Source organism: Pholis gunnellus (assembly GCF_910591455.1).
Source record: "Pholis gunnellus genome assembly, chromosome: 5".
NCBI lineage: Eukaryota > Metazoa > Chordata > Actinopteri > Perciformes > Pholidae > Pholis > Pholis gunnellus.
The window spans coordinates 15,477,318-15,504,236 of record NC_136531.1 but is presented as its reverse complement, the minus strand read 5'-3'; the positions used below and the strand labels follow the sequence as shown (position 1 = coordinate 15,504,236).

The 26,919-nt window shown below is 42.0% G+C and overlaps 3 protein-coding genes across 3 annotated transcripts; all 3 read right to left on the bottom strand.

Moving 5' to 3' along the window:
• Positions 1 to 435: 435 nt before the first annotated feature.
• htra3a (HtrA serine peptidase 3a) lies at positions 436 to 4,539 on the bottom strand (the record flags this gene model as incomplete). The annotated part of the gene is made up of 8 exons (XM_079159519.1): positions 436 to 473; positions 604 to 651; positions 808 to 922; positions 1,602 to 1,634; positions 2,096 to 2,290; positions 2,757 to 2,979; positions 3,281 to 3,386; positions 4,116 to 4,539. The coding sequence occupies 8 exons, from the start codon at positions 4,537 to 4,539 to the stop codon at positions 469 to 471; spliced, it is 1,149 nt and encodes a 382-aa protein (XP_079015645.1). The 3' UTR covers positions 436 to 468.
• A 1,823-nt stretch (positions 4,540 to 6,362) lies between these two features.
• Positions 6,363 to 17,523, bottom strand: pi4k2b (phosphatidylinositol 4-kinase type 2 beta). The gene is made up of 11 exons (XM_079158787.1): positions 17,012 to 17,523; positions 13,328 to 13,479; positions 12,737 to 12,817; positions 12,529 to 12,648; positions 11,488 to 11,619; positions 10,543 to 10,696; positions 10,156 to 10,244; positions 9,610 to 9,712; positions 8,462 to 8,595; positions 8,314 to 8,373; positions 6,363 to 7,890 (listed from the first exon to the last, which is right to left on the bottom strand). The coding sequence occupies exons 1-11, from the start codon at positions 17,355 to 17,357 to the stop codon at positions 7,717 to 7,719; spliced, it is 1,545 nt and encodes a 514-aa protein (XP_079014913.1). The 5' UTR covers positions 17,358 to 17,523; the 3' UTR covers positions 6,363 to 7,716.
• A 2,196-nt stretch (positions 17,524 to 19,719) lies between these two features.
• Positions 19,720 to 21,651, bottom strand: LOC306696087 (cysteine-rich protein 1). The gene is made up of 4 exons (XM_079159585.1): positions 21,462 to 21,651; positions 20,292 to 20,386; positions 20,133 to 20,187; positions 19,720 to 20,036 (listed from the first exon to the last, which is right to left on the bottom strand). Exons 1-4 carry the CDS (start codon positions 21,502 to 21,504, stop codon positions 20,026 to 20,028), a joined length of 204 nt encoding a protein of 67 aa, XP_079015711.1. The 5' UTR covers positions 21,505 to 21,651; the 3' UTR covers positions 19,720 to 20,025.
• Between the last annotated feature and the right edge of the window lie 5,268 nt (positions 21,652 to 26,919).

Here is a 26,919-nt window from a genome sequence, read left to right as displayed (position 1 = left end):
TACGCTGCAACATATCATGGATGTCTTCAATGGTCTGGACTGGTTGTCCATTTAGTTTGACTATAACGTCAACTTACATTAACCCCTCCTCTGAAACACACTCATTAAACTGTGTGTATGTGTTTCAAAGGCCATTCAAGGGGTAACCATGAGCATAAGGCGGAGTACTAGGGGTGTAAAAGTAAAGAAAAACAGAAGTCCAGCGATAAAGTGAGCAAGAGTCAGTAGAAAGTTGCTAAATTCCAGGTAAGAATTACTGTTCAGTGTCTTGGATGAAAAAGAGTGATGGAATAAGGAGCACTGGTCCCAGTTATGTGGCAGAATGTGAGAGGAAGCGTATATGATAAAAGGAGAGAAGTTCACTGATTGGTTGGTGCATCCAAAAGGGAGTCAGGGTTTGAGGGTTTTGGTCACTCTGAATCCCGCTGGACCTCTGAGGCGTCGGCTCGACAGATGGGACAGGTTCGGTTAGCCTGGAAGAAATGAAAAAGTAAACATCCTGATCCCTAAAAAATGTCTATCTTTACTTTTGATTCCTCTAAAAACAACACAAAAGTATAACGTGATCTTGGATAAAGCATGTGACCCATCAGCAGCTCCCACCTGCAGACTGTTGTTCCTCTGTAACTCTTCTTTGCAGTCTTGGATTTTCTGTCACAACAACAACAACAACAACCACCGGGGTGTGATTTAGTGAGTGATACTGTAAAATATCCACTTCACAGACATCGGGATCTCAAACAACGAAAACAGAAACTATTTGCTATTACGTTCTACCTATGTGCTGCTCAAGCTTTGACCTCTGACCTTTGCTGGGTTTGATCTGTGACTCGGTGAGGAAGCGTCTGATTCTGTCTGAGGGTATAGCGAAGGATATCCCTGCTGCCACTTTCAGAGTGTTGATGCCTATCACATCACCGTCCTGAAGGGAACACACATACACACACACACACACACACACATGTACGTAGAAACATGCACAGCACACAGTAAAAATTTGACAAGATCTCAAATACTCTCCAAGTCTTGGTGTTTATTTTGGACAATATATTCAATATATGGGATAAAATATTATTTTGATTCCTATAAATATTATCTATAGGGAAATTGTGCATAGTTTAACACGCATGCAATATTGCTATGCACTGTATAAAGGCACTTGTGCAAAATCTTGCAATTATTTATGCAAATGTTAGTCTAAAATCCAATCCAGTTTGATGCAATGAATGATTTATTTTAGCTTTTTTTTTTTCATGTAACAGGTTTTTAATTGTTATGTGTAGAACCAATATTTCAAATCAAATCAATTTTTGAATTGCATAGTCAAAAAATCACATATTTTCACAGAAGTATTGGAGGACAATAAGCAGTAGCAGCAGTTGTTATCATGTGTGAATCATTTGCCTGTGATATGATGATATTTTTGGACTCTCAGCATCAAATGGCAATTTGTCTACATTTCAGCCCAATGTGGTAACAGAGTTTTATAATGTTGGCATCATAAGCACATGTAGAATTTCTTGATAGATATGTATAACGCAGATTTATTTTGTTTTGTTAGTAATGTATGGACCTCAATCAAAGTTATTAACACTACTCACCAAGTTAACAAGAGGTCCTCCAGAATTTCCAAACTTCTCACAGAAAAGATGAAATATGAGACGGAGACAATCACATCAATTATTTTGACGTATATCCAAACGACCAAAATATATAATATCCATATAAAACAAAAAGATCTCTAACTGCATCTGTCCTTAATGAATAACCTGTGTGTGTGTGTGTGTGTGTGTGTGTGTGTGTTTGTGCATGTACTTGCAATATAGTGAGGACCAACGCAAGTTTTTCAACCACAGAGTGAGGACATTTTTGGAAAGTGAGGACTCCTCACTTATTCAAAGGCCCGTTTGAGGATTCAGACTTGGATCTACGGTTCAGGTTATAATTAGGGTTAGGGTTGGGGTTAGGGTTACGCCTTTAGTTGTGACGCTTGAGGTTAAGGTAAGGGTCTATGGACTGCATTGTGTCAATGAGGGTTCTTACAAAGACAGAAGTACAGGGATATGTGTGTGTGTGTGTGTTCTTGTGAGCTCACATTAATAATAGCGTCAGTCTGGATGTAGTCTATGTCTGAGTCCTTGATGCCCAGCGCCTTGCCGTCTCTCCGAGTGGTGCTGACGATGCCGGTGGTGACGGTGTTCTGCAGGGCGAACGGGCTGCCAATAGCAACCACAAACTCCCCCGGTCTCAGATCAGCTGAGCGGCCCAGAGACAGGACAGGGAGCTTTTTCTGCTCCAATATGGACGGATCAAACATACCAACACAGACAGGAGTGTCAGATGGAGACATACTGGGAAAGTTGTACAGAGAGAAAAATGCAAAAGATGAAGGGCAAAATAAATTAGGAACAAAAGAGACAAACGGGGAGAGGAATGCAGACGTGTTTAATGCTGACAAAACTGTCCAAGTATTTGAGATATGAGTGTGAGAATACACACATCAGCGCCGTGTCTGAGTCACAGAGCTGGTGTTTCCGAAAGTATCTCGCTGTGTCAGAATGTCTAGCAGAAAACTGTCTGAAGTTGGAAGAGACACGTGTCAGGCGATGGGTTGTTGTGCAATAATGCAGAATGTTTATTTGTATTAGGGTGGAAATGTCTGTAATGTAAAAATGTTTTTACGTCCCTTTGGATGAAGAGAAAATGGTGAAGAAAGTGGTTAGGATGTCGCCTGGACTTGACGTAAACGCTCTCACCTGAGAATCGACCTTGATCGTGGCGATGTCTGCCTTCCTGTCTAAATGACGGACCGAGGCCTCGTAGGCGTCGCCGTCGTGAAGCTGCACGCGCAGCTGGGGCCTCCCTGTCACTGTGGCGGCTGTGGTTACCACGTGAGCGTTGGTCACAATCACACCTGAGTGGGTCACAATGAAACCAGAGCCACTGGAGAGACACATGTGGCGACCAAACAGGGGATGACTGGAGACAGCGAGAGGAAGGAGACAGAATGAGAAAGAAAGGCCAAAAATATTAAAATTTTATTTTGGGCCCAGGTTGTGTTAGTTGAATTTGAATCAAGTTTCTATTCATCACTTAATGAGCACTTTATATATATATATATTTTCCAGATAATGACACAAGAATATTTACGGATTAAAGGTTAAAGGAATAAACTTCTGTGGTGTTTGTTTCATACACTCTACTGGTGTTTTTTTTTACACAACACTCCCTCCTGGAGCTTTAACATCTCTCTACACAAACATACAGGCACGTGCCACACCTTATGAACAGTTCGATGTGGACAACAGCAGGAGCTATCTTCTCCACTACGTCAGCGATGAAGTTGAATTTGTAGCGAGGGCTGCTGGGATGGACCTGAGGACGACCTGTACTGACGTGAGGAAAGCTTTGCATTAACACAAATACACACACACACACACACACACACACACACACACACACACACACACACACACACACACACAGATAACTACAATTCTTTCTATACTGCTATTTACAGTATTCAGTACATTGGAGGAAGACTCATATTCAGGAGGATCCGCTGCATCTTTTCAAGTTTTCCAGTCAAGTGTAAAATACAATGGAAATTATTTCCAAAGTATCTTAAAAAGATATTAACAATTCCAGATTAGGGATGCAATGACGGATCATCTTCATTATTGATTAATCCCTTGATCTTGTCTTTGATGTATTGATTATAAAACACTAAATAGTGAAAAGGGTCCATCACAGTTTCCCAGGTCTTCAAATTGTTCTTCTGTCTGACCAACAGTCACTGTTCAGTTTACAATAATATATAAAAAAGAGAAAGCAGCAAACATATTGAATAAGTGGAAATGAGATCATATTTGGCCGTTTTTACTTGATTTCTTTCAAGAAAAAAAAAAAAAAGTAATCCTCATCATCATTAGTTTTGCATTTAGTGATTTGATGAGGTGGAAGCCCTGCAAAGTATTTCACCTGGTTGATATACACATATAACCCTATTGCACCAGAGACACGTATAGTCCATTTAGGACGTTTTGTGAATTTGTTTGATCATTTTCCCCAAGCGCTCCAGAATGTAGCCCTCTGACCACCCAAAGCTGCCCTACCTGTGCTTGAAGGTGCGCAGGGTCCTTTGTGCACTTGGCTAAGTGCAGGTCTCCCGTTCTTCTCGGCTTTACGGCTGGCTGCTCTCATCTTACACACATTACCATACGTTTTCCCGTCGCTTCCGCACACTCCATGCTCCTTCTTACACCGACAGACCCCCTTGTTGCCTCGCCGCCTCCCCGCAGCGAGCAACTTGCACACCAAGCCATCCCCGCAGGGCAGGTCGTTTTTGCGGCCGCAGGGGTCCCCCTCGCGCGGTGAACACGCCAGGCAGCAGTTACATCTATCCGGGACGTACCCGCCGGGACAGCTGGGGCTCGGACAAGAGCTCACGTCGCAGCGGGAGGCGCACTTCTCAGAGCGCACAGCTCCGGTGAAGTCGTGCGTAAAGAGAAACGCCGCTGCGAGTAAAAGTAATCGCATTGTGATGAATTTTGACAGCGCCATGGAGCTCGGATTGATTTGATGAATTTCTTATATCTTCATATTAAATGCCTCTATGTCCAGCTGTTTCTCTGTGTTCCGACCCTGAATAAAAAGGCTAAATACACTCTCCACTGGTTACTTCACTCCACACATCTATGGTGCTGTTTGGTAAATGATTGGGTCTATGACGCTCGCGTTGTCAGCTCTCTGTAGATTTAACTCTGGATATTTCTGAGTCATAAGTGCCTGCATATTTTGACAACCTATGATAATACATCTGTTAGTTCTGTGAGCAACAGCCGAGGAGCCACTCAGGAGGAAACTGATGCGCACCATCTAGCGGGGACAAACCGCATTAAACACAAATCTAAAGCAGCCTTCCGATAATGGTTCGTCTACTCCTTCAATACTCTACAGTTGTCCTCTAAAGTATGGCATACCTTAATCCAAATTCATATGAGCGCAGTTATTTTAGACGGATTTGTTGAATGACATATTGAAAAATGGACATGGACATAAAAGGGATTATATTTCTGCAACTGTCAGCGATTCTACAACATCAAAATGTCTCAACATTTTAAAATAAACGACTTTAACAAAAAAGGAAAATGTCGTTCTTTTATTAATTATATTCAAATGTTATCTTACCCCGACATGCAAATTAGGCAGCAGTTGCTCCAGTGTTGATTTAGGATGCCCCCTGCAGGCAATTGTTGTTATAACTGCATTTCTTATATCAGTTTTTTGTTTTTTTGTGTTACAGTATCAAACAAGTATAAGCAACGGTGTAAATAATACAATCAATGGTGGCTGAATCCCAATAAGTTGCTTCAGTTGCAGGGTCCTGGTACTATGCATGCTGGGACACTTGAATAGAACGGAGCCTTGTTAACGTTTTTAGTAACACCTGTGTTTTTCCTACTATGACAAGTCAAAATGTGTGCTATATATGAAAAAGGCTTATTGTGTTGACACGTACCCCTTTTTTCTAGTATGCTATACTGCAATCATAATTCAAAATAATGACTTTTACTTAAAATATGACTGATGTAAATATTGTGTTGATGTAATATTAGTCATTGTTTTCGAGGACCTGTCAGTCAATTTGAGAGTCATAGTAGAAGGGGCATAGTGGGGAGGGAGTGTGTGTTGGTGCACGTGTTTCATTTGCACATACATATAGAGATGTTTTAATCAGGGCAGTTAAATTAGGCATGTGTTTGTGTTCACATGATACCATCTGCTCATCAATGCCTACATTGACATTGTTTTGATCAGGCTACCCTGCCGCATGCACCATTGCATGCAAGACACATCTATGTTGCGATGTCAGTTCAAGGTTTCAGTATCGTTACTTTCTGCAAGGTCATTGATCACCAAGGTGTTTCCATGACCATCATGATATATGGAATAGGTATTTCCCCTGAATGCTGAAACAATAACACAATAAAATCAATTAGTTGTTTGTCATTCGACAAGATAAATTGCCAAATACTCAAGAGTTCGAGCAGATGTGCTACTTCTATTAGTTGTTTATTGTTTTAAATTGAATATCAATGGTTTTATTAACAAACAATCAAAATGGACTTGTAAAGAATAAATGATTACTTGATGCATAAAAAATATGAACACAAGATAAGTCAATCCTGACAACAGTGTTTTAAATGTACAGTAAGTTAGATACGACATAGCAGGCTGAGAACACACTGATCTTCACGGTCAGTTTTTGCTTAAAAACATTTATAGTTCATTATAATCACCTTGAGAAGTTTGTTTTCTCAGATTTAAGAATATACACTGTATATTCAAATGTCATAAAATGAGTTTATTACAAAATTACATTTCTTTTTTACAGAAAAAGAGGGTACGGGCTGGTTCGTCTGCATTTTAATTCAACAGTTATTAATAGCTCACTTTGGCTTCAGGTATTACTGGTCCCGTCATCGGTTCATTAAGTAGTCTAATGGTCTCGTCAGGAACAAACCTTTGTCAACATTGTCTGAAGGCAACAAACAAGATTCAAATTTCCCAAATTTTATTTTTTCATCTGTTAAATATACAACTTCTCTTATACAATCATCGAGTTGGAATATAAATTTCAAGATGCATACATAAGAAAACACAAGGGCATCGCGCATGTGTGAAACATAGTCCTCCATTTTGTTTTCCTCTTCATATGTAATATAAAGGGCACAGATGAGGTGCCGACCCCCATGCCACAATGTTCAAGAGAAAGCTGCTTACCAGCAATTAAATACATTTCACGCAACAAATACATTCATTGTTACAGCGTTCACTCATATTGAAATGTTTCGGCGCAACAATCTGTATAGAAGACGTAAACAGATTACATTCAAACAATGTGTTCATTACTAGTCCTCCATCCCAACATTTTATATTCAAGTTTCAACAATATTCATTTTCTTGAGGCTGTTAAATACTCCTTCCACAAACAGATTTTGGCAGTAGAGAGGGTTGAAGACACTGGGTTTGTGTTTGTTCAACAGATGTGGTTTCGAAAGCAAACACTGGGTAGAAAGCAGTTTGACCCGGCTCTGTAGAACCGGTCAAACACCTCCAGCAGTGCAAGTTCACATCTATATGTTAATAAGAAATCCTACAAGGCAAAACAAACAGCTTGAGACTTAATCCCAGGCAAGGAACAACACTGTCCCGGATTCAAAAAATAAATAAATAAATCACTTTCTGGAGAGATCTGTGAAACCTTTAGCTTCCCAAACATACTGGACACATTCTTCTTTGGCCATTAGCACCACTATGAGACCTCGCAAGGTACTTCAGTAGGTACTTTAGGTGGTTTAAAAAAAAAATCCCTTTTGCCTTCTAACAATAAACAAAGCCCAGATTATCCTATCAAGTCACAATGGTAATCACAAACAGACCCAAGGTCTCTAGGAGACACCGGCATGCCAATCTCTCAAGCTCCCGAGCTTATCTGCGCTCTCTTCACAAAACGTGGAATGGGGCGAAGCAAAGTTTCTTCATCTTCCTCTCTGTATCACTTCTTCCGCGTCGTCATTTCTTCTCTCGGCAAAGGAATAGGAGCAGTCTCCAGTGCAGTGACCGCGTCTTCTCCCTCGCTTCCTGACTTCAGGAGAAAAACAGAGCTGTTGCAGAAGTCTCTCCACAACTGCCCTCCACACTCATCTCCGACTACCAAGAGGTAAAAAAGGGGCGCTTGCAGTGGAAGGTTTGTGTGAAGGCGTTGCCAAGTGTGACCACACGTCCCTGACCGCCTGAGCGGCTGCGCTCCACCACCACCCGGGGCATCTGCACCAGCTGGATGGGGCTCTTCCCGTCCTTCAGCGCCTGGGTCAGATTCAACACCTGGTGACAAAAACAGGGTTCACGGTGTTTGGCATACAGAAACCATTCTGCATTCCGAGTACTGGTGCATTGGTTGTATTTAAGAGCAGCAAAATCCATCTCTATCTTAAATCTGTTCAAAAATGAACCAATTAAATCCTTTTTGCTATGACACACTCAGTGGTCATTAATCCAAACCGGTAAAAGAAAAGCCGGGTTAGAGGTGAGGGGCAGGAAAGCCAAGGCAGGGCAGTAGACAGGGGTGGGAGGGGAGAAATTAGGTTACAATGGTGATTGAGGTTAAATAGTGATGAGGTTAAAAAAGGAAACAACACAAAAGTAACAGAAAGTGGGGCACAGGAGAGAGAAGGGAGAGCAGGTAGGATATAAAAGACAACAGAATGGAGGACACAAAGGAACAACAGAGTCAAAAATAAAACTCACCTGTCCCCTCATTACAGACATTTGCCTCTCAAACATGGTTTTATCAAAGCCTTTATCCGTCTGAAGAGAGAAACAATAACTCCTGTTATTTACATAACTATTAAAGAATCTCAAAAGGGAAGAGGAAAGTTGTAAGGGGATCTCGCACCTTGAACATCTCATAGAGGTCCTCACAGAGGTCCTGGACAAAGTTCATGTCAGACAGGCGGGACAGCACCAGGTCTCTGGTCTCCTGGGAGAAGGTCACCTTAGCCTGGGGGAGCCATGCCCAGTGGAACGGGTCTGATGGAAGGAGGCAACAGTACTCTTTGTCATGAGCTCTCACAACACGCTGAAGGAAATTAAACAACCTTTGCCTGCTGCCGCTACAGTCAAAGCCCTCCTCTCTTACAACCGTCTATAACTATTTGCAAAGTCCACGCTGTCTTGTTACATGATTTTGTGTCTTTAATGTTGTTTTTCCTTCATTGTAAACTGTCCTTCTATTGACAGAACACCCTCAAAAGAGAGAGTCTCCAGAGAGACTATTATACAAAATAATAATAATTTATTTATATATATATATATTTATTAAGTTAACTATTTGATGGACTGATAATTAAAATAATAATAAAATAACTGAATGACTTTCATGTCGAGAGCTCAGATGAAAAGATGATACCTCTCGTGTCTGCAAAGTAGAAATAGAGCTACATCCAGCAGCTGGTTAGCTTAGCACAAACACTGGCAAAGAGGAACCATTGAGCCTGGCTCTGTCCATAGACAAACTAAATCATCCAACTAGCACATCTAAGCTCACTAATCAACAAGTCATATCTTGTTTGTTCAAACTGTACAAAAAACTAACTGTTTCTTTGTTTGTTTTTTACCTTTGGAAAAGGCCGGGCTAGCTGTTCCCTCCTATTCCCAGTCCTAATGCTAAGCTAATTGTCTCCTGGCTCTTGCTTACCATCCAAGTCTCAGCAAGAATAGCTAGAAATTCCCAAAATGTTGAACTATTCCTTTAACTGAAAATAACTGTCTGATTGAGAACAGCTTTAAATCTAAAAATACACCGTTTTGTTACGTTTCACCTAATTAAAAAACGATTACAACTAATGCTAATGCCATTTCTATTAGCGCTAACATTGTAATTTAAATAAATAATGGCTGTCATTCTATGCTCTGGTAGCTTGTTTTATAGACTAAATGACAACAAAGAAATGAATTCAAGATGAAAGTCATTAACCACTGTTAATATTAGTATGGACAAGGTTTTAGTAAAGACAGAACATGAATGAAGAGAGACCAACATACAGGCTCTCCATTCGTCCGGGTGTTTAAAGGGGAAGGCCAGGCCGTTGTCGATCGCTGCAATCTTCATGCAGGAGTCGGAGCTGTTCTCTGGCCACTCGGCATCCTGCAGTGAGGGGAAAGAGGATCAGATAAGTCATAACCAGCAACTGGCTGAACGATTAATTAGCGGTGACCAGAAGAGTCATTGATCACTGCCCAAAGGCCTGAATAATTGGTAAGATAGATGACAAATTTTAGCTCATTTATTCATTAATTGGCAAATAATGACTGATGATGGGGAGTCAGACAGTGTTCAGGTTGCTGTAAGCAGCAAAGTCACTGGAGCTCTGGTTTGTTCCAGACCTGAAATGTCCATGTATCGTCTGTCTATGTGGGCCCCTGTGTGTCCGGGGGGTGAATGAGTGGCAGAGTGTTGTGCGTTTAACATTAGCGTTTTCTACGCAATGAAAGTGTATTAGCATTCCAGCCGTTTAATCGCATGACGCAGGGTGAGAATTTGCTGACTGAGACTAAACACACCCTCAGTAAGTGTTGATTCAACCTTACCTTTTGTCCTTGCCCTCGTCGTCCTCCTCCTCCTCCTCCTCCTCCTCCGGGCTTCTCATACTTGATCAACCAGTTGTCATTCCCTCGATCTGAGGACGACAAAGAGAAGTTTTCATACAACCATATGTAGGTGAGGGAAGACCACAAGCAGGCAGCTATTAAAATGATTGGCCTTGATGACAAATTCAAACACACTAGTGAACTTACAAATGAACCGACCATGTCAACAAAAGAACACTTGTGACAATGACAAAACTCACTTTAGTAAAACATGATGAATGTCATTTTTATCATTACCAAAATCGGTCAGTCAATACAAGTGAGGGGAACGTAACAACGCTGGGTTTAAGTTTAGTAAACACTGTTTAAACACAGACACTCCCTCACCTGTGTTTCTGATAACGTAGTCCAACACTACCAGCCGCTCAAACTGGGAATGCAGCTGCTTCCTGATGTTCTCCGGCAAAGGCTCCGCCTCAAAGCGCCGCAGCCAGTAGTCCGCTTCACGGTGTCCCTCCACAAACAGCTGAAAGGAGCCCACCTGGAAGCAAACACACTCATCACATATTGTTTCTAATGGTAATGATGTGGTGGGGCGCAAATTATGCAACGTGAAAATGTGACACCAACAGCACGAAATGCCAGCAGTGCATGACAGTTGAAACACGAAGCCAACCTCCTTCCTCATACTTCTTTCTGTACACACGCCTTTTATAAACACCTGCAAAGCTAAAGATCACGAAGAAGCCCGTCTCAGATGAGGAACAGGGAGCTGCACAATACGCTGGTATACACGTTTTTGATGAAATGTTTAAATTGGTGCTGGATGCGATTACAGCAGCACACCACACAAGAGGTAAAAATACACAATCACAGTTTGAAAAACCCGGAAAAGAGATGACATTTATGCTTCCTCTGACCTATTTATTTGAATAAACCTGTCTTTTCAGGGAACAGAGTGTGACATGATTCCTTTTACTGTCCTCTGCCAGGGCTGCAGCAGCAGCTATTCTGAGCCCTCAACCCTTTCATAACAACGCGACAGCAGACCATGTGTATGTAAAACAAAACGTATGACATTCAAAGAAATTATCAAGTAAACAAAAACAGATGTTAGTACTATAATTATCATAAGTATATCTTCGTATGTGTTGTAATTAAACCTAAAAAAAAAAAAGGTCTTCACAGCTACAAAGTGTGTTACACAATAAAAGAAAATGAAAAGTAAAGCCAAAGGGGTATAACATAGAGGAATACACAGGGGAGGAGTTTCTCATTGATTGCTCTTATACAACAGCTAAAGGTTGGAGACATTCGACCATGAGTTGTTACCTTGGGCGGCAGGCCCACTCTGTGGAAGCGTCGCCCCACCTTGGGGACTTTCTCTAAGGCGTACTTCTTTCCCCTGGATTTGGCTCTGTCGATGGCGCTGTAGTGGAATGTCTCACTGGCCAGATACACCACCTGATGAAGCAGAAGATGCTCAGTTACTGCTGGTTTATAGTTGTGACCACTGGTGCATAGTTTCCAGGTCCATTCAGATGTTCACTGAATATTCTGTTTCCAAACATTTACAGGAGTTCAGAATTTAGTCCGATTGCAGTCAAACTGGGGAGGCCATGTTGCAAAATCCAAAAATAATAATAATGATAATAGTAATAATAATATATTTTATTTGTATAGCGCTTTAATAGGGTATTCAAAAGGTACTTTACGTGGTAAAATAGAAACAATAAAAGCAAATAACAATATAAACAAGGCAGAGAGATGACATTATAACAGTAAGAAACAAAAACAAAAACATACATAACTAGCTTCTCAGGTTAAAAGCAGATTTAAATCGGTGTTTTAAGTGCAGTTTTAAAGTGGCGAGTGACGAAGAATGTCTGAGGTGCTGGGGGAGGGAGTTCCAGAGGGAGAAGGCCCTGTCCCCCCAGGTCCGATGTTGGACAGAGTAGGGGGGGTAAGGGGGTTGGTGTCGGTGGATCTGAGGTTGCGGGTGGGAGTGTGTCGGTGCAGGAGGTCAGAAAGTTATGAAGGGGCGAGATTGTGAAGGGCTTTGTGTGCAATGTACAATGTATTGTAGTTTGTTGATGATTTTGGTGGATGAGCCATACAGTAGTCCAGTCGAGAGGTGATGAAGGCGTGGATGAGTGTTTCAGCGACTGAGGAGGAGAGGGAGGGGGCGTAGACGGGCGATGTTTTTGAGATGAAAGAAGGCGTTTTTGTGATGCGATTTGACGTGGCGTTCGAAGGAGAGGGTTTGATCGAAAATGATACCACGGTTACGGACATGTGTGGAAGCAGGAACAGTGGTGCCCTCGATGCGGATGTGCTGAAATACAATAACATGCATGCAGTCAGAGCCCCCACCTTTGTTTTCGGCACCACTCCCAGGCCGAGTTTGGTATCCACCAGTGAGGCAGCAGCCTCTGAGAGGTAACCCTGGTTAGGCAGCAAGCAGCCTCGGCCGAAACAACACGGACAGCACAGCTAGTTAATTAAAGAAGGAAAGAAAAGCTTAGTTTAGACTGCTGCTTGTGCTCCTTCAGATTGTTTACACTCAGATAACACAGTGTACCTTGTGAAAATATTTGGTCCATTTGGGGTTCAGGTGACCGTAAGGTTCCTCTGACTTTGGTTTGAAAACACCAATGACTTTCTGTGGAAGGGAAAGCGAATGATAGAGAGTGTTGTATCAGAAATGCATTTTTAAACATATATTTGGTATATGGCAGACCGTGGGAGAGTACAGCACACACTGGGACAGAACTTGCCATATTTCATTTTATGGGACCTTTAAATAACAAGATTAAAGAACAACAGGCAAGGTACGTAAAGTGGCAGAGATGCTGCTAACATTGTGCAGTGTACATTAAACATGCCAGCTGTGCATGACGGCCATCTGCTATCGAGGCAAGCTTCGCTGGCTGCATTATTCAAAGAGTCTTCACTATGGATTCCTCCTGTTAACCTTCCAACTCACTCCTTTTAGCAGCTTGACTGGTTGAGAGCAATGTCGACCCTCCTTATAGGCGGCTTACAGTAAGCTAAAAGTCAAAAGCTAGCACATTTCATCAGCAGCTAGAATTTCTACACAGCTGGATGAATCCGAGTGGGGAAAGTGAATATATAATCCTATAAATGTGTGATTCCTCCATCCCCTCCTTACCCCTTTTGGGTCTTTCACAAAGTAGCTCCCGCTGGAACCCTGGGAGATCCTTTCTGGAAAGGCGCCGTTCTCGATAGCTTGTTCCGCCCTTTGGATAATATCGGCAAACTCGGGATCTTCAGGGAAATGGTTAAAGTCTCCACCGCTGGTACCTAGAACAGGAACACAATTCAGATCGATATTCATGTTTACAATGTGGGAAGTCAGACTGTGCTGCAGTAAAATAGCAACGATATTAAGAAACATTTATGAATATTTTTTGCATTTTAGAAGTAAAAATCGGTTTTAAAGAGAACACAGATTGTAAAAAAAAGCCCCAAATATGTATATTAGTAAATTTCATCCAAATATTATAAATGTCTATATGCTTGTAAGCCTATCTACAGGTCAGTCTCACCCGTTCCACTGTCTCCCATCATGCACACAGTTCGTATGTGAGCGAGGCGACTAGAGCCATCCATCCATTCTCTAAACAGCTGATCCTGTTCAGGGTCATGGGAGGCTGGACCTGTTCCCAGCACTCACTAGGACAGGTGGCTCGTCTATCACATGCATTCACATTGATGGGCAATTTCACCAAACCTGCATGTCTTTGGACTGCGGGATGACACCCACACAGGCACAGAGAACATGCAAACTGCACACACACACACACACACACACACACAGAGTGGGCGGGTGGATTTAAATCGAGTACCTTCCATCTGTGAGCGGATGTAGTGACTCTGCAGCTCATCCGAAAATGGCACTTTCTATTGCCTTGCAGATCTGATCTAATTCTCTGGATGAGACTGGGTGCTAATTATTCCTTCAATGAAGGCCCGATCATACGACGTGACACGTTCTCTACTGTCTCCTCCTCACACGGGACGGAGCAGTCAGCTGACAGAAAGGCTCCATATGCTCTGTATCAGCAGTGGGATGCAGGGAGGGATGAAGGGACAGACACGGGGGAGGAGGGGAGGACAGTTAATATAATGTTTTGTCACAGAGGGATAAGGAGAAACCAAAGATAGCTTTGTAGCTAACTTACTTGAAGGGGGGCTGAGAGAGAAGCAAATTAAAAACGAGGGAATGGGAGAATAATGATCTCAGGGACTTGGATCATTTAAAAAGTAGATATATGTCAGGATCACCTACACTCAACCCAGGACATTAAAGTGTCCTATCATAGTCTGAGTCTTTTAATTAACATTGTGACTATAAAAATACTTCCAGCTACTGTTTTTGTTCCTATGGCGGCGGGTGATTTGTGCCTTCCGCCTTAGTATCTTCAGTGGGATCTAAAAGCCACATACTGATGCATTTTTCATGTTTTAAGCTCTGTGCATGAGGTGCAACTCAAAGTAGTGCTAGGGAGCAACCAAAATAATGAATTAACAGAGGCTTTGCTTGTGTTTTCTGCTCCATTTGGCACTTGGTAAGCCTAGTTTATATTATAGAAATATTAAAATCATGCCTGAAAGTAGAGCACGAGATGATTTTATGACCAAGACTAGCTTCACTGGCAGGAACAGCGAATTGCCTCAAGACTTGACCATCAGCCGTCTCGATCAACCAACTTTGCATTAAAGTATAAACTAAATATAGTTTAGCCAATATACAGTATGGAAAAATCTAACTATTAACTGACACACACAGTTTACATGTGCTTGATCCTGATTTGGAGGAATATATGTGGTGAAACAATATTACAACTCACACTATGTTGTGTATGTAATTATTCTGCATTCTAGGGCTCCAATGACTCGTATGCCATCCTGACACAAGTGTGGACATGAAGGTATCATTTTTGGTGATCTGCAGGGAAGCTGATTGATATTTAAAAACAGCTCCGTCTTTCCATTAAGATTAATATAACAAGGTGTCAACACAGACCTAAAGATAGATTGTGAGAAAGTACTGCGGAGTGCCTCTGATTTAAAATGCAATTTCTCCGTGTGTACAACAGAGCTGACACAATACTTTATCTTCATCGTTTAATTTCCAACAATAGATTCAGTTTATTCAGCCGTCCTGCCTGGTGATGGATGTGTGCTTGCACTGGATTGTCCCGTCGATGAAAGTCTGTGATAATGTCACTGCGCTCTCGTCTCATTATCTTCACCCCACTGAAAGCTGGAGTGAAAGTAAAACACACATGTTTACTTCCCCTCTCCCAAATTCCCTCTTCTTCATCATCCTCACGGTACTGTTTGCTTGCACAAAGGCCTTGTGTATATTTTAATGTCCGTCTCTCTGAGCCCTCGGGTCAGTTAACGGGCCCAGCAGAGCTCTTTTCACTCAGAGCTCCAGAGACCTGCTGACCTGCAGTGCACACAGTGTGTGAGATGTTGCAACACTGCACTCTGGGAAACTTAAAATCCAAGTCAGCGCATGCTCATAGTCTGGATTCATTAGTGTTTTACTTGTTAGACAATGAAAACGTTGTCCTGCGCTTACAAAGTTATAAGATTCAATGTTAAAACGTATGCAAATGTGGCAAGATTTGAATGTCTTTTGCATAACTTTAAAATAAGATAACGCCACATTGCTCCCTGCACACTGCGATCAGTACTCATGGACAGTATGAACCGAAAGCTGACGGCAGTTTGGCAGATTAAATTAATGTAAATGTTCGCTCTTAACTCACATGGTTTAGCGCCATGTTCCATGGTAGAACTTAACAGACAGAATTTGCAATGGAGATTGGCGTGACATTTATTAATATCACACAAAGCGACACAGTGTTCAGGTCTACAATTACAACACGTGTCTTTGTTCTGTGCATTACAAAGTAGGAGTCACAGTAAAAGGCCGGAGGAAATGGGACACGAACACCTGCGATTTCTGGCTCAGCGGGTCTACCTGTTGCCTAGATTTCTGGCCTCTCAGACAGACAGAGATCAAATCACCTTTTCTTTGTTTTCCACTACACCATCTTTAACTTTATATAGTCAAAAACCAAATCTAGTGCTGCAATTATGTAAGGTTGGCAACAGATAAGCAACAAAACAATAACCTTTTTAAGTCTACATCCATGCTGAGGAGGACATCTGCTTAAAAACCTGCTTGATCTGGATTGGCATTAACACAGGGACGTTTTTTAAAAACGCTGTTACTGTTGACTGTACTCGTGGCTGAACTTCCATGTCGTTCGGGTCACCAGGCCGAAGTGACAGCTGATATCATGCACAGAGAAGATAACATGTTATTACATCAGCTCACTGGGAACACAAGGTACAGACTCTGAGCACCATGCAAACACAAGCATGATGCATTAAATGAACCATGGCTGCTTATGGATAGTTTGCGTAACATTCACAGAGTCGTTTGTGTTGCTTAGAAACTGGGTACTTTCCTACTGAGCAGAGCAACAAGTTACTGATTTACATCCTATCAATATCCAACGCTTTGTGTCCCCCAAATCAGACCCAAGACCCTCCAGGGGCCATCGACGGGCTCCTTGTGGAGAGCCCCAGTACACTGGTTAACACTCATCAGAGGACTTTGCAAGGCATCAAAACGTTCACTGTTATCTATACATCTAACAATAACTAATTTTGCGCTGGTTGAACCATATGCGACAAAAACACACACACATGTCTATCAAGACATTGAGCATGGGTTCTCTGAACTAACTTAACTGCCCGTTTGTGTACTTCCTGTCATCAGGTCTCGGGGGCATTGATCCACAACAGTTACCTGGGGAGGCCAGGGTGTCTTTATCCGACGATGAGCTGTGTCTGTTCCGCTTCTCTCCCACACCCCGCGGAGACGACGAGCTTCCTGCTAAGCACGGTAACAACAGCGCCTCTTCGCCAGACCCGTCCGTCTCCAGTTCGGTGAGGACGCTTTCACACGAGTCCGAAATGCGAACAGCGCGTCCAAGGTTCGTCACAAGCCCCAGACCTATCCCGTTCCTGTCAAATAACACCTTCGGAGGGTCTGAGGAGTGAAAGTCACACTCTGTAGCTGACACCGCTGTTGCTCCGGTGTCCAGCACGGGCTCGCTCCTCTCTGCCTCCGTCGGGTCGCATTCTGACATCATTATGGCTCAGTTTTTAATACATACAATTCAATGTTGATTAAATTACACCGACTTTTGCTTCAAGCTGTCAGCCGTCCATTTTTAAAAGACTCCCGTATTTCCGCGAATATCTAAACCCTCAAACAATGATTCGGAAGCGGCTTCCTTCACCGATATGTCCACATAATCCGTCAAGATAGTCTGCGCTGCTTCCTAGTTGGATCACTGCGCATGCGCGCCACACAATTACACTTCTGACAAAAGTTGCCTTCAGGTGCTCCTCGTGAAATCAGAACTCGCGATATTTGAAGACGTTAGCAATTTGTCGGTCAAATTTGCGCTTGACATGAGAAAAAACACATCTCTAACAATATTTACTATGGTATTCACACATGTCATAGACTGCATATAATGTAGGGTGTGAACCAAATGTTTTACAATCCATAAAATATGCGTTCAACGTCTTTAAAACACTTCAAAATTACAGCTAGGCCAAAACTAGTAGCGATGGCTTTTTGAGTCAATCAGTAATAATGAGGTTCACCTGTTGGCCTGCTTTGAAAACGCTGGCTTCCCTCCGCTTTTTCTCTGTCTCTGTCACATCTTTAAAGAAGCTTAAATAATGAACAATACCAAAATGAATGCTTCATTTATACATTAACATCAGGTAATCATTATAAATCTATTTGATAAAGTTAAGCAGCTCCGAGACTTGTTTTCTTAGGTTTTTATCATGACGAATTACCCTAAATCTTGACACACAAATTAGAATTATTTTGGGTAACGGACAGACTCCTTTTTTTGGTAATAGCAACGCTCTTTTACACAAACATCATTTGTATTTTGATATTGAACTCATCGCCATACTTCAACATGTTCGAGACACTTGGCAAACGAGTACGCTGATGCCTGTCCTGTCAATCATGTCACTGGTTGCCTTCTTTTGAAATGTGGTAACTTTTATGGCCACTAGATGTCGACAGTGATACACAGAAGAAGACGAGTGCAAAGTGTTGAGTCCCATGCAAAGTGACTTTTCCTTAGAAACGTTCTTTTTTTCTTCTTTGATGTAGAATGGTGCTATTCAATTTGTTGTTTCTCATCATGTGTCGACATTATCTGGCCAGCATAGGAGTGATTCCTGACCTACCCACAGGAAGCCTTTGAACTCAAACTAATTGTTGTAGTGCAGCCACCACATGGAAAGATATTGATAAATGATATTAAGCACTGCACCTCTTTGGGGCCCATGTTGGATTAATGCATGTTTAAGAATCCTTGGCATGCCAGACCTAACACATTGATTTTATATTCCTGCATTTTACTTTCCCCTCTCTCTTCTTGTTTCCCCTGTAATTCCATGGTCTCTCTTCCTCTTTTCCGTGCCCCTCAATAACCCAGCGCTCTCCACAGCAACTTGCTCTCCCTTCACCCTCAGTCCCTCTCAACCTATAACTCGGTGCTTCCACCACCACCACCCCTCTCCCTATTAAGAGAATGTAGCTGAAACACATGCAAATGAGCAGTCAGCCAGCTGGTATCACAGCAGTCATGTGATCTATCAAGGTAGGGGGTTAGGGGGTGAAGGAGACATGGAGGGAGGAGGGAGGAGGGAGGAGGAGAGTGCAGGGATAGAAGAAGAGGGAGGATGAAGGAGGTTCTGGGGGGATGAAAGGGAGACGGACAGGTTCAAAGACATGCTGGAGAGACACACAGGCATCCCTCTGCTATCTCTTTGCAGATGTTGAAATAATCCCATCAGCCCTCTCTTCCTTTGTCCATCAGCTTTCTCTGTATTGTTTCTGCCTCTGCCTCTTTAATCCTTTATACCCCTTTCTTCTGTATCCCATCCTTCAAGGACAAATACCTGAAATGTCACTCGTGTGACACATGACACTTTACAGGGAAGCACGTCAGCACACCCCTTTCTCTATGTGTGTTTGTGTCAATGTACTTCACCCACCACTGGGTGACAAGCCCCTGCAGCAGTCAAGACACACTGCTTCAGGGGCAGCAGTGTGCATGAATGCATGGGTGTGAATGTGTGTGTGTGTGTGAGATCTGTCTTTGCATCACTGTAGCACCCATTCCAGCAGATTCCACTGGCACAATATTTGGTTTAACCTGCCAACAGCAACCACCCTCATCCATTCCTCCATCCTTCCTTCCTTCTCCTTTCCCCTGGTTGCTTGATGAGGGAGAGAGGGAGAACCCTATGGCTCAACTCACTTTTGTTGTGTGTGCATGTGTGTTGTCTGTGATTAGAGTATTGGTTAGCTTGTGAGCAAATACACCCTGCCTGCCCAGATATGAGCATGTGGGCTCCTGACTACAAAGTTCACCACAGAGGCTGAGACATCCACCAGGGTTTGACGTTGGCATGTTTAAAAATGCATTTATTAATACAGACTTACAATTTACAATCAAAATTAATTAACATTATAAAAGTGAACAATCACCTACACGTGGCATCAAGTGGTCATCACAAATTTATAAATACTTCATTTTGTGGAGGTGTAAATTATAGACAACTAAAGTGGACAGACTGCTAGATAGCTGCCTATCATTCATATTTATCTATCTATTTTTGTCACAATTTGGGGTCTTTTGTAGGCCTCTGTCAGCATTTGTCCATGTTGGTTCAGTCTGGTGTCCATTCACGAGCTGCACTGTGCCATGGCAAAATCAGTCACCTGTTACCTGTCAAGAAAAATTCACACAAAGAAAAGACATTCAGAAACTGCGTGTGTGGGTGTGTGTGTGTGTGTATGTGCTTTCATGGTGGGAAGGCAGTACCTCTTGGACCAAACATCTTCAGGTAGCAGTGTGAACAATATGGCTTCTCATCATACTGAAACACAATCAGCAGGACAAATTTACTGCATCATTCGTCTCATTCATGTGATCACTTTTTTCTTTCTTTTTCACTTTGCCTCCTTCATTGTCCACACATACCTCACCATGTTGTCCAGCTGTGAGCTGTCTGTTGCACTTTTGACACTTGAGACAAAGAGGGTGGTAGTCCCTCCCTAAGGACCTCTTCTTCTCACCTGTACCAAAGAAAAAATAATGAGAGGCATGGTGGGTTATTGTTTTATAGATGTTTTACTAAAAAGTCAGAAGAATTTTGTATTTGCATCTCTGAAATTTGGGACAATCTCTTCAATCAAAACCAATAATATTTGTCATTTACAGTAATTTATAAGAAACAGTGAGATTTAAGGGCCTAGTAGACTGCTATTAAGTACACATTGAACAGAAAGTATGTTGAAGGAAGAGTTAAGTAGACCATGTCACAGCAGAGAGTTTTAGCTTAACTGGCTCATAAAAAGAATAGCTTGTAAAACAAAAACAGCAAAAGACTTGGTTTAAGTGCTGCTGTGCATTTAATAGTGAGCGATCTGAGTGTGGGAGAGGACTCAACTAAAAGAGACAGAAGGTAAGGAGGAAACCCAGAAAGCAGCATGCAATGAGCGTGCAAGCTGATTTGGCTAGACCCACATCCTGTTATCATGGATTCGTGTGCGTGCATTTGTGTGTGCATGCTTGAAAGAGGAGAAAGCCAACGATGAAGGCCTTCTTTTTGTCCTCCAAACAGACAATAGAGCCAGATATATCAACAAAACATTTGTTGCACATATCAAGATTAATATCAAAGCCCCTTTTTCAAGGCAGATTGACGTGCCATAGAAGGAATAGCACTGGTGTAATGAATGATGCCAACAATGTCTCAGTTACAAGAACGATGTGTCTGTATTCAGTATGCACTTAATAATGTTACAGCTAAATGAAATCCAGGCATTGTTCAATTTATGAGTTGCACCTGTGTTTGGCAGATTGTAATGTCCAGTGTAAGAAAGGTTTATTATGAATAGTATACATTTTTTTCTTTTATCCCATAGAATTTGTTGACGTTTTGTGACTTTTATGACACTTTTTTGAATTAATACAACTGGACTTTTCGTATTAATACTTTTTCCTCTTCAGGTGAAACGAGTAAAAGAAGAGAGAGAGAGAGAGAGAGAGAGAGAGAGAGAGAGAGAGATCTAAACAATCAGAGAGAAAATTCCAGACAGATAAAGGCAGACAGACGTTTAGAGTAAAAACATAGAGGTTCACACTCACCAAAGAAGACAGGCTTCCCACAGATTGGACAGTACCCTACCATGATGGCATATAATTATTTAACATACAGTCTGGGCACGTGCACTTCAGCTTGCGTTGTGAGAAAATATATCCTACGAGAGCATGTATGAGCATATGTGTGTGTGAACTGAAAATTGACAGGAAAACCGTTAATCTGCAGCTATGTCGGCGTCTTGTGAAGTCAAAACCAGGATGTGGTGAGCGAGACGTCACAGGAAGAGAGAAAGATGTGATTTGAAAAGCTATCGTCAGTAGAAAAAAAGACAGGCCGCAACTCTAATCACACCCCTTCATGATAACATATATATAGCCAATTAAATAGGCATCATTTTATGGGCAGTTGTATATATGTTTATACAAGTGCTTTGGGTACGCACTCAGCCATGACACCGTAAAGAGAGGCAGAAACGGAACGACACAATGAGGGGTGAGGAGAGAAGGGACAAAAACAGCTGTCAGCAGCTCAAGTTCCAAGCTATCTTCTCTCCTTTCCTCCTGTTTTCACCCTCTTTTCTAGATAAAAAAGAAGGAGTTGAGCCTCTGAATTGAAAAGAGAAACCTGACACTTGTGCCTTTCTTTCCTTCTTTCTGTCGATCCTCTCTCTCTTTCTCTCGCTTTCCCTGTCACATACTCACACACATGCACGCCCCCGCTCACTGACTCACATAGACACACACCGTACACCCCTTTATACTCCCACACACTCCCACATACACACACACACACACACACACACACACACACACACACACACACACACACACACACACACACACCAAAATGCTTCACTTCTCTTCAATGACATCACATAAAGAGGCTGCAGCCAGAAGGAGAGGCAGGGTGAGGTCGGGTTGGTTTAGGGACAGACAGAGGGGGAGGTGTGTGTGTGTGTGTGTGTGTGTGTGTGTGGAGGCAGTTATTCCCTCGGGATAGGCGATGGAAGTAGACCTGGGGAGGGACAGGGGTGAGGAGAGATGAGCGACACATGGATGGAGACAGTGGCCAGCCTCAGCTCAGCAGTGACAAAGAAGATGAACTCTGTTGAACTTCGCAGAGCAGAACTGGAGTCACTGTGGAAGACAGGCAGACAGGCAGACATCTGTGTGGTTCGATCCCTATCACTGTCAATGGGACTAGTTTGTTGCTTATGAATGACCGAAAGAGGCATACGACTGCATGAGAGCAGGCAAAAAACAGTGGTGGATTAAGTATTCTGATCATTTTACTTCAGTAAAAGTCAAGGTAAAATGACTCCATTACAAGTAAAACTCCGGCATACAAAATGCCAGTAAAAGTTAGCAGCTAATGTCCTCAGAGTATAACAAGTAAAAGTGATAATTATAAAAAATGACCTTTGTCAGCATTGTATTTTTTGCATGATTATCACGGATGCATTATGCTGCATTTCATGTTGTCGCTGGTTAGTTGACATTTTAAAGTGGAAAACAGGTGTTTACAGGTGTTTGGGAGCACTGCATATGTGAAAAATGTTGTTGTGTCTCCAGCGGGAGCTGGGTGAAGTCTGACAAATGTCCTCAAGTGATGTCACTTGAGTCATTGTCGGTTGAGTCTCATTTTCAAGTTTTAAAAATGAAAAGAATCAGTGGGTGTGAAGCTAGCTCAACTGAGACTGACAATGTTATCAGAGTGAAATGCTAAATTGATGGAGTAGCTTTTAAACTGTATTTTATTATCATATTATTATAAATTGTTAGAATTGAAATCATACTGAAAGAATTGGAATCAACTTGTGAATATGGAAAATAATTTAAACTTTTAAAGAGCTGGTTAAATATTAGTAAGCTATCTCTGAATTGGAGTGAGACCAAATTCATCATAAAAGTGATGTTTTTGGGAGTGATTATAGTTAATAAGCTGAAAAGTATATCTAAATTATGTCAGCAAAGATGTCGAAGTCTTTAAATATTGTTAGTTGTAGTTTTCATGTGAAAGAAAAAAAGGGTCACGACTGATGTTAAAAAAAAAAAAGACAAACAATGAGATACATTGCTTCATCTTATTGTATAAACTGATCATAATTGTAAAACTTTACATCTCCAAATTGTACTACGGTCGTCAGATAAATACAGTGGAGTAAAAATGTAGAATATTTCCCTCTGAAATGAAGTGGAGTAGAAGTATAAAGTACAGCCTATAATGGAAGTTAAGTGCAAGTGCTTAAGTACAGTACTCAAATAGATTTACTTAGTTACTTTACAAAAATATGTAGGCTTATACATAAACATGTTCACACATGTATTTACAACATTCGTTATGTTTTAAGGTATATTTTCCCAGCCGTCACACATAGAAAATACATCTATCGTTTCTGTTCCAGATGAACTAAAGAAGGCCATGAAATATATGAAGTATTTCATAATTTGCATATTTGCCAGCATCCCTCTCCTGTGTGTCATGCTTTGCAGAGGGATGGAATACCAAGTAGCTTTTTCATTTGACCAGCCTTCCCTACAGGATAACCTATCATGTCTCTCCATCAGCATTCATTGTGTGTGGACAGCGCTAGGAGAGTTACCTCCTGAATCGCAGGCTGATATGCATGCGCATCTTACAATGTGTTTTTATGCAAATGATGATGTCATTATTTTAATAGAGAGTTGATAGTTAACATGCACAAAGAAAGAAAGCAGAGATCGGGGTCATTAGAGCGAGAAGGAATAGCTAGAAGAACAATCAGAGAGGATTTCCACAGGTTGGAATGGAGAGAAAAGGGAGGAATTAGAAAGAAAGAGGGAGCGGAGCGTTAAGAAACAGAGGCGATATAATTGTGAAATGGAGAGAGAAAGGAAACAAGAGAAGTAAAGAGAGAGGGGGCGTTAAAACCACATTTCCCAGTGGATCTTTTGGTAAGGCCGTGTTGAGAAAACTGCCAAAACTCTTAACACACACATTCTCACACTGGCACGCACATACGCATTGGTTCACTTCTGCCAAGTCATATGAGATACACAAACTGGATGGAGAGATGTGGGAATGTTTGTGTGTGAACAGGATTTATAGTAACATTCAGAGAGTGGTGGAAACAGACAGAGCTCCGAGGAGAGCGAGTGAAGGGGAGAGAAACACTGGCTCCTCTCCTCCGTCTCCTCTGGTGGGTTGGATCTTGTCGAGGCCAAACCCTCCGACGCCGGCTTTGAGAATTGTGTGCGGGGGGGACACAGGAAGAGGCTAGGATAGAAAACGGCTGGAAGGATTCCTTCTTCCCACACATAAATGCACTCTTGATCACATGTGCGTGTACATGAGAGTACACACACACACACACACACACACTCACACACACAGCAGAAAGGAGTCTTTGGAAGGCTTCCTGTTTCCCCACTCGCTCTCACACACCCACTCGTCATCACGTTTCACTTCTTGGCATCCTCCTTTCTCCCCCAAGCCCAGAATATGACATGGCTTTGGGGTTGCATCTCAGCTGCATACACACAATCAGCTTCGCAATACAAGACATATGGCAAACAAAATCAAGCAGCGTTTCAAACATTTGACGATAAAGATAGCCAAAGGACCTCACAGTGATTTACTTTGTGGTACCTGTTTGCTCTCCTCTGTTATTGGCAATTGTTGATGTGAAAATATCAATTTGTCGGAATTACTTTTCCTTGCTTCTTTTGAATCATCAGACCATCAACAGTACAAAGAGAAACAGCTTTAGCTTTTCTAACAAAGCCAAAGAGTATATCTCACCCTTAATTGTTTCAAAGCCATTCTGGTGCTTATCTGGCACGCCGGTCAGCTATTTTGGTGCACCACGGTGTGTTGCTAGCCATTTCTGGGGTGTGTTTACCACAAATATCCCCCTCTGCGGCAGCTTTTCTGGAGTCAGATGATCTAAAGGCTATAATCCTCTACTTAGGGTATCAGTGGATGGAAAAGTCAGAAAAACAAGTCCTTGTTTTTCATATTAATCTTGCAAAGCCTATAAATCCCCTCATGCCTCTAGTGATATGATTATAGCATAGCGACTATTACTCCATGATTAGTAGCTTTGAGTAGCTTGGTCAGTCAGATTGCATTATAGGATATTTTGTTGTTTTGTATGGTCTGTGAAGAAACCAATGGAGGAATGATCTTTGTTTATGTGTGTGTGCCCGTGACAGAAATTACACAGGTGTTGATGCCGCTCCGTCTTTCAATTATCTTTAGGGCTGATATGCAATCCTCCAACTGGCTAACACTAGCACTTGAAATATCAAACACAAACAGGAAACCTATGCTATCACACGCCATGCCATGAACACCAAGAACTAAAAACTTCCACCATCCTCATGTGTGCAATACTTTGGTTTATGATCAAATACTTGATATTTCCATCAGCTTCAGCTGTGCTTTTATTTCAATGTTAGCATGCTAAAACGCTAAACTAAGATGGTGAACCTCAGCAACAGGGATAACTTTTAGCCTGTTAGCATTGTGATATGATTGTAAGAAAATGTCTCAAAGCATCGCAGTGCCTAGGTACAGCCTCGCAGAGTTGTTAGTGTGGCTGTTGACTGATACGTGTTATAAATGATGTAGAAATGTAACATTTTTAGTAACATTAGTGGCCACATACTGTGTCTGGCTAATGGGCAAGTAATTACAAACTCAGGGCATGCAGCGAAACACTGATCAAACCCACAGAACTTTGTAATACATTCTAATTGAGACTGCAAAGGCACATATGTCAGATGATGGGCAGATGATGGGCAAAGACATCTAAAAATGTTCCTTTTGATTGAATGATGCAGTCAAAAATCATTTCTTTCTTGTGTGTAAATATTTCACGCAGCGTAAACATCATACAGCTTCAATGAAGAGTTGGAACACGCTAATAAAGAATAAAAGTGTATGAAACAGACAGATTGTGTGGAATACGATGATTTTAACAACCCTAAAGCTACTTAAGAGGAAACAAAAAATGAAAATGTGTTTTAAGGGGCTCATCAGACACAGTTTCAAACTTCAAGAGTCGACCTCAGTCCCTCAGCAGGGTTCTGCATGTATAGCGCTCAGTTCTCGTGGCTGATCCCACCTATTGTTTAGATCTGCTTGGGGCAAACGGAGAGGCAGGCAGAAGGAAAAAACCTAATGTGTTGCTTCTTGCCTGTGCATTCTTGGCATAGCTCTTTGCCCTTTTCATTTTTTGACTGTGATTTTTTCTTCTTCCTTGCTTTAATAGTGAAGCCAAGGGTCCACAGCCAGCCAAGTCCCCCCGCTCCAGTCTGGCTAAGCCACAGAAAGCTTGGCTTCTTCTTCTTCTCTCTCTCTCTCTCTCTCTCTCTCTCTCTCTCTCTCTCTCTCTCTCTCTCTCTCTCTCTCTCTCTCTCTCTCTCTCTCTCTTTAAGTCTGCATGTATGACTACAGAATGCGTCCCTCTCTCTTTTTTTTGGATGTTTCTCGCTGTTGCTACATCTCTCCTGTTTGTCT

What these genes read in the sequence shown, in the direction of transcription:
- LOC306696087 (XM_079159585.1), bottom strand. Translation starts at nt 21,504, where the DNA reads ATGGTAGGGTACTGTCCAATCTGTGGGAAGCCTGTCTTCTTTG. An exon ending in TGGGAAGCCTGTCTTCTTTG is followed by an intron (nt 20,387 to 21,461) that starts GTGAGTGTGAAC and finishes TCTTTGGTACAG; the next exon opens with GTGAGAAGAAGAGGTCCTTA. An exon ending in CAGCTGGACAACATGGTGAG is followed by an intron (nt 20,188 to 20,291) that starts GTATGTGTGGAC and finishes ATTGTGTTTCAG; the next exon opens with TATGATGAGAAGCCATATTG.
- pi4k2b (XM_079158787.1), bottom strand. Translation starts at nt 17,357, where the DNA reads ATGATGTCAGAATGCGACCCGACGGAGGCAGAGAGGAGCGAGCCCGTG. An exon ending in AGACACCCTGGCCTCCCCAG is followed by an intron (nt 13,480 to 17,011) that starts GTAACTGTTGTG and finishes TTCCTGTTCTAG; the next exon opens with GTACCAGCGGTGGAGACTTT. An exon ending in TTGTGAAAGACCCAAAAGGG is followed by an intron (nt 12,818 to 13,327) that starts GTAAGGAGGGGA and finishes TCCCTTCCACAG; the next exon opens with AAAGTCATTGGTGTTTTCAA.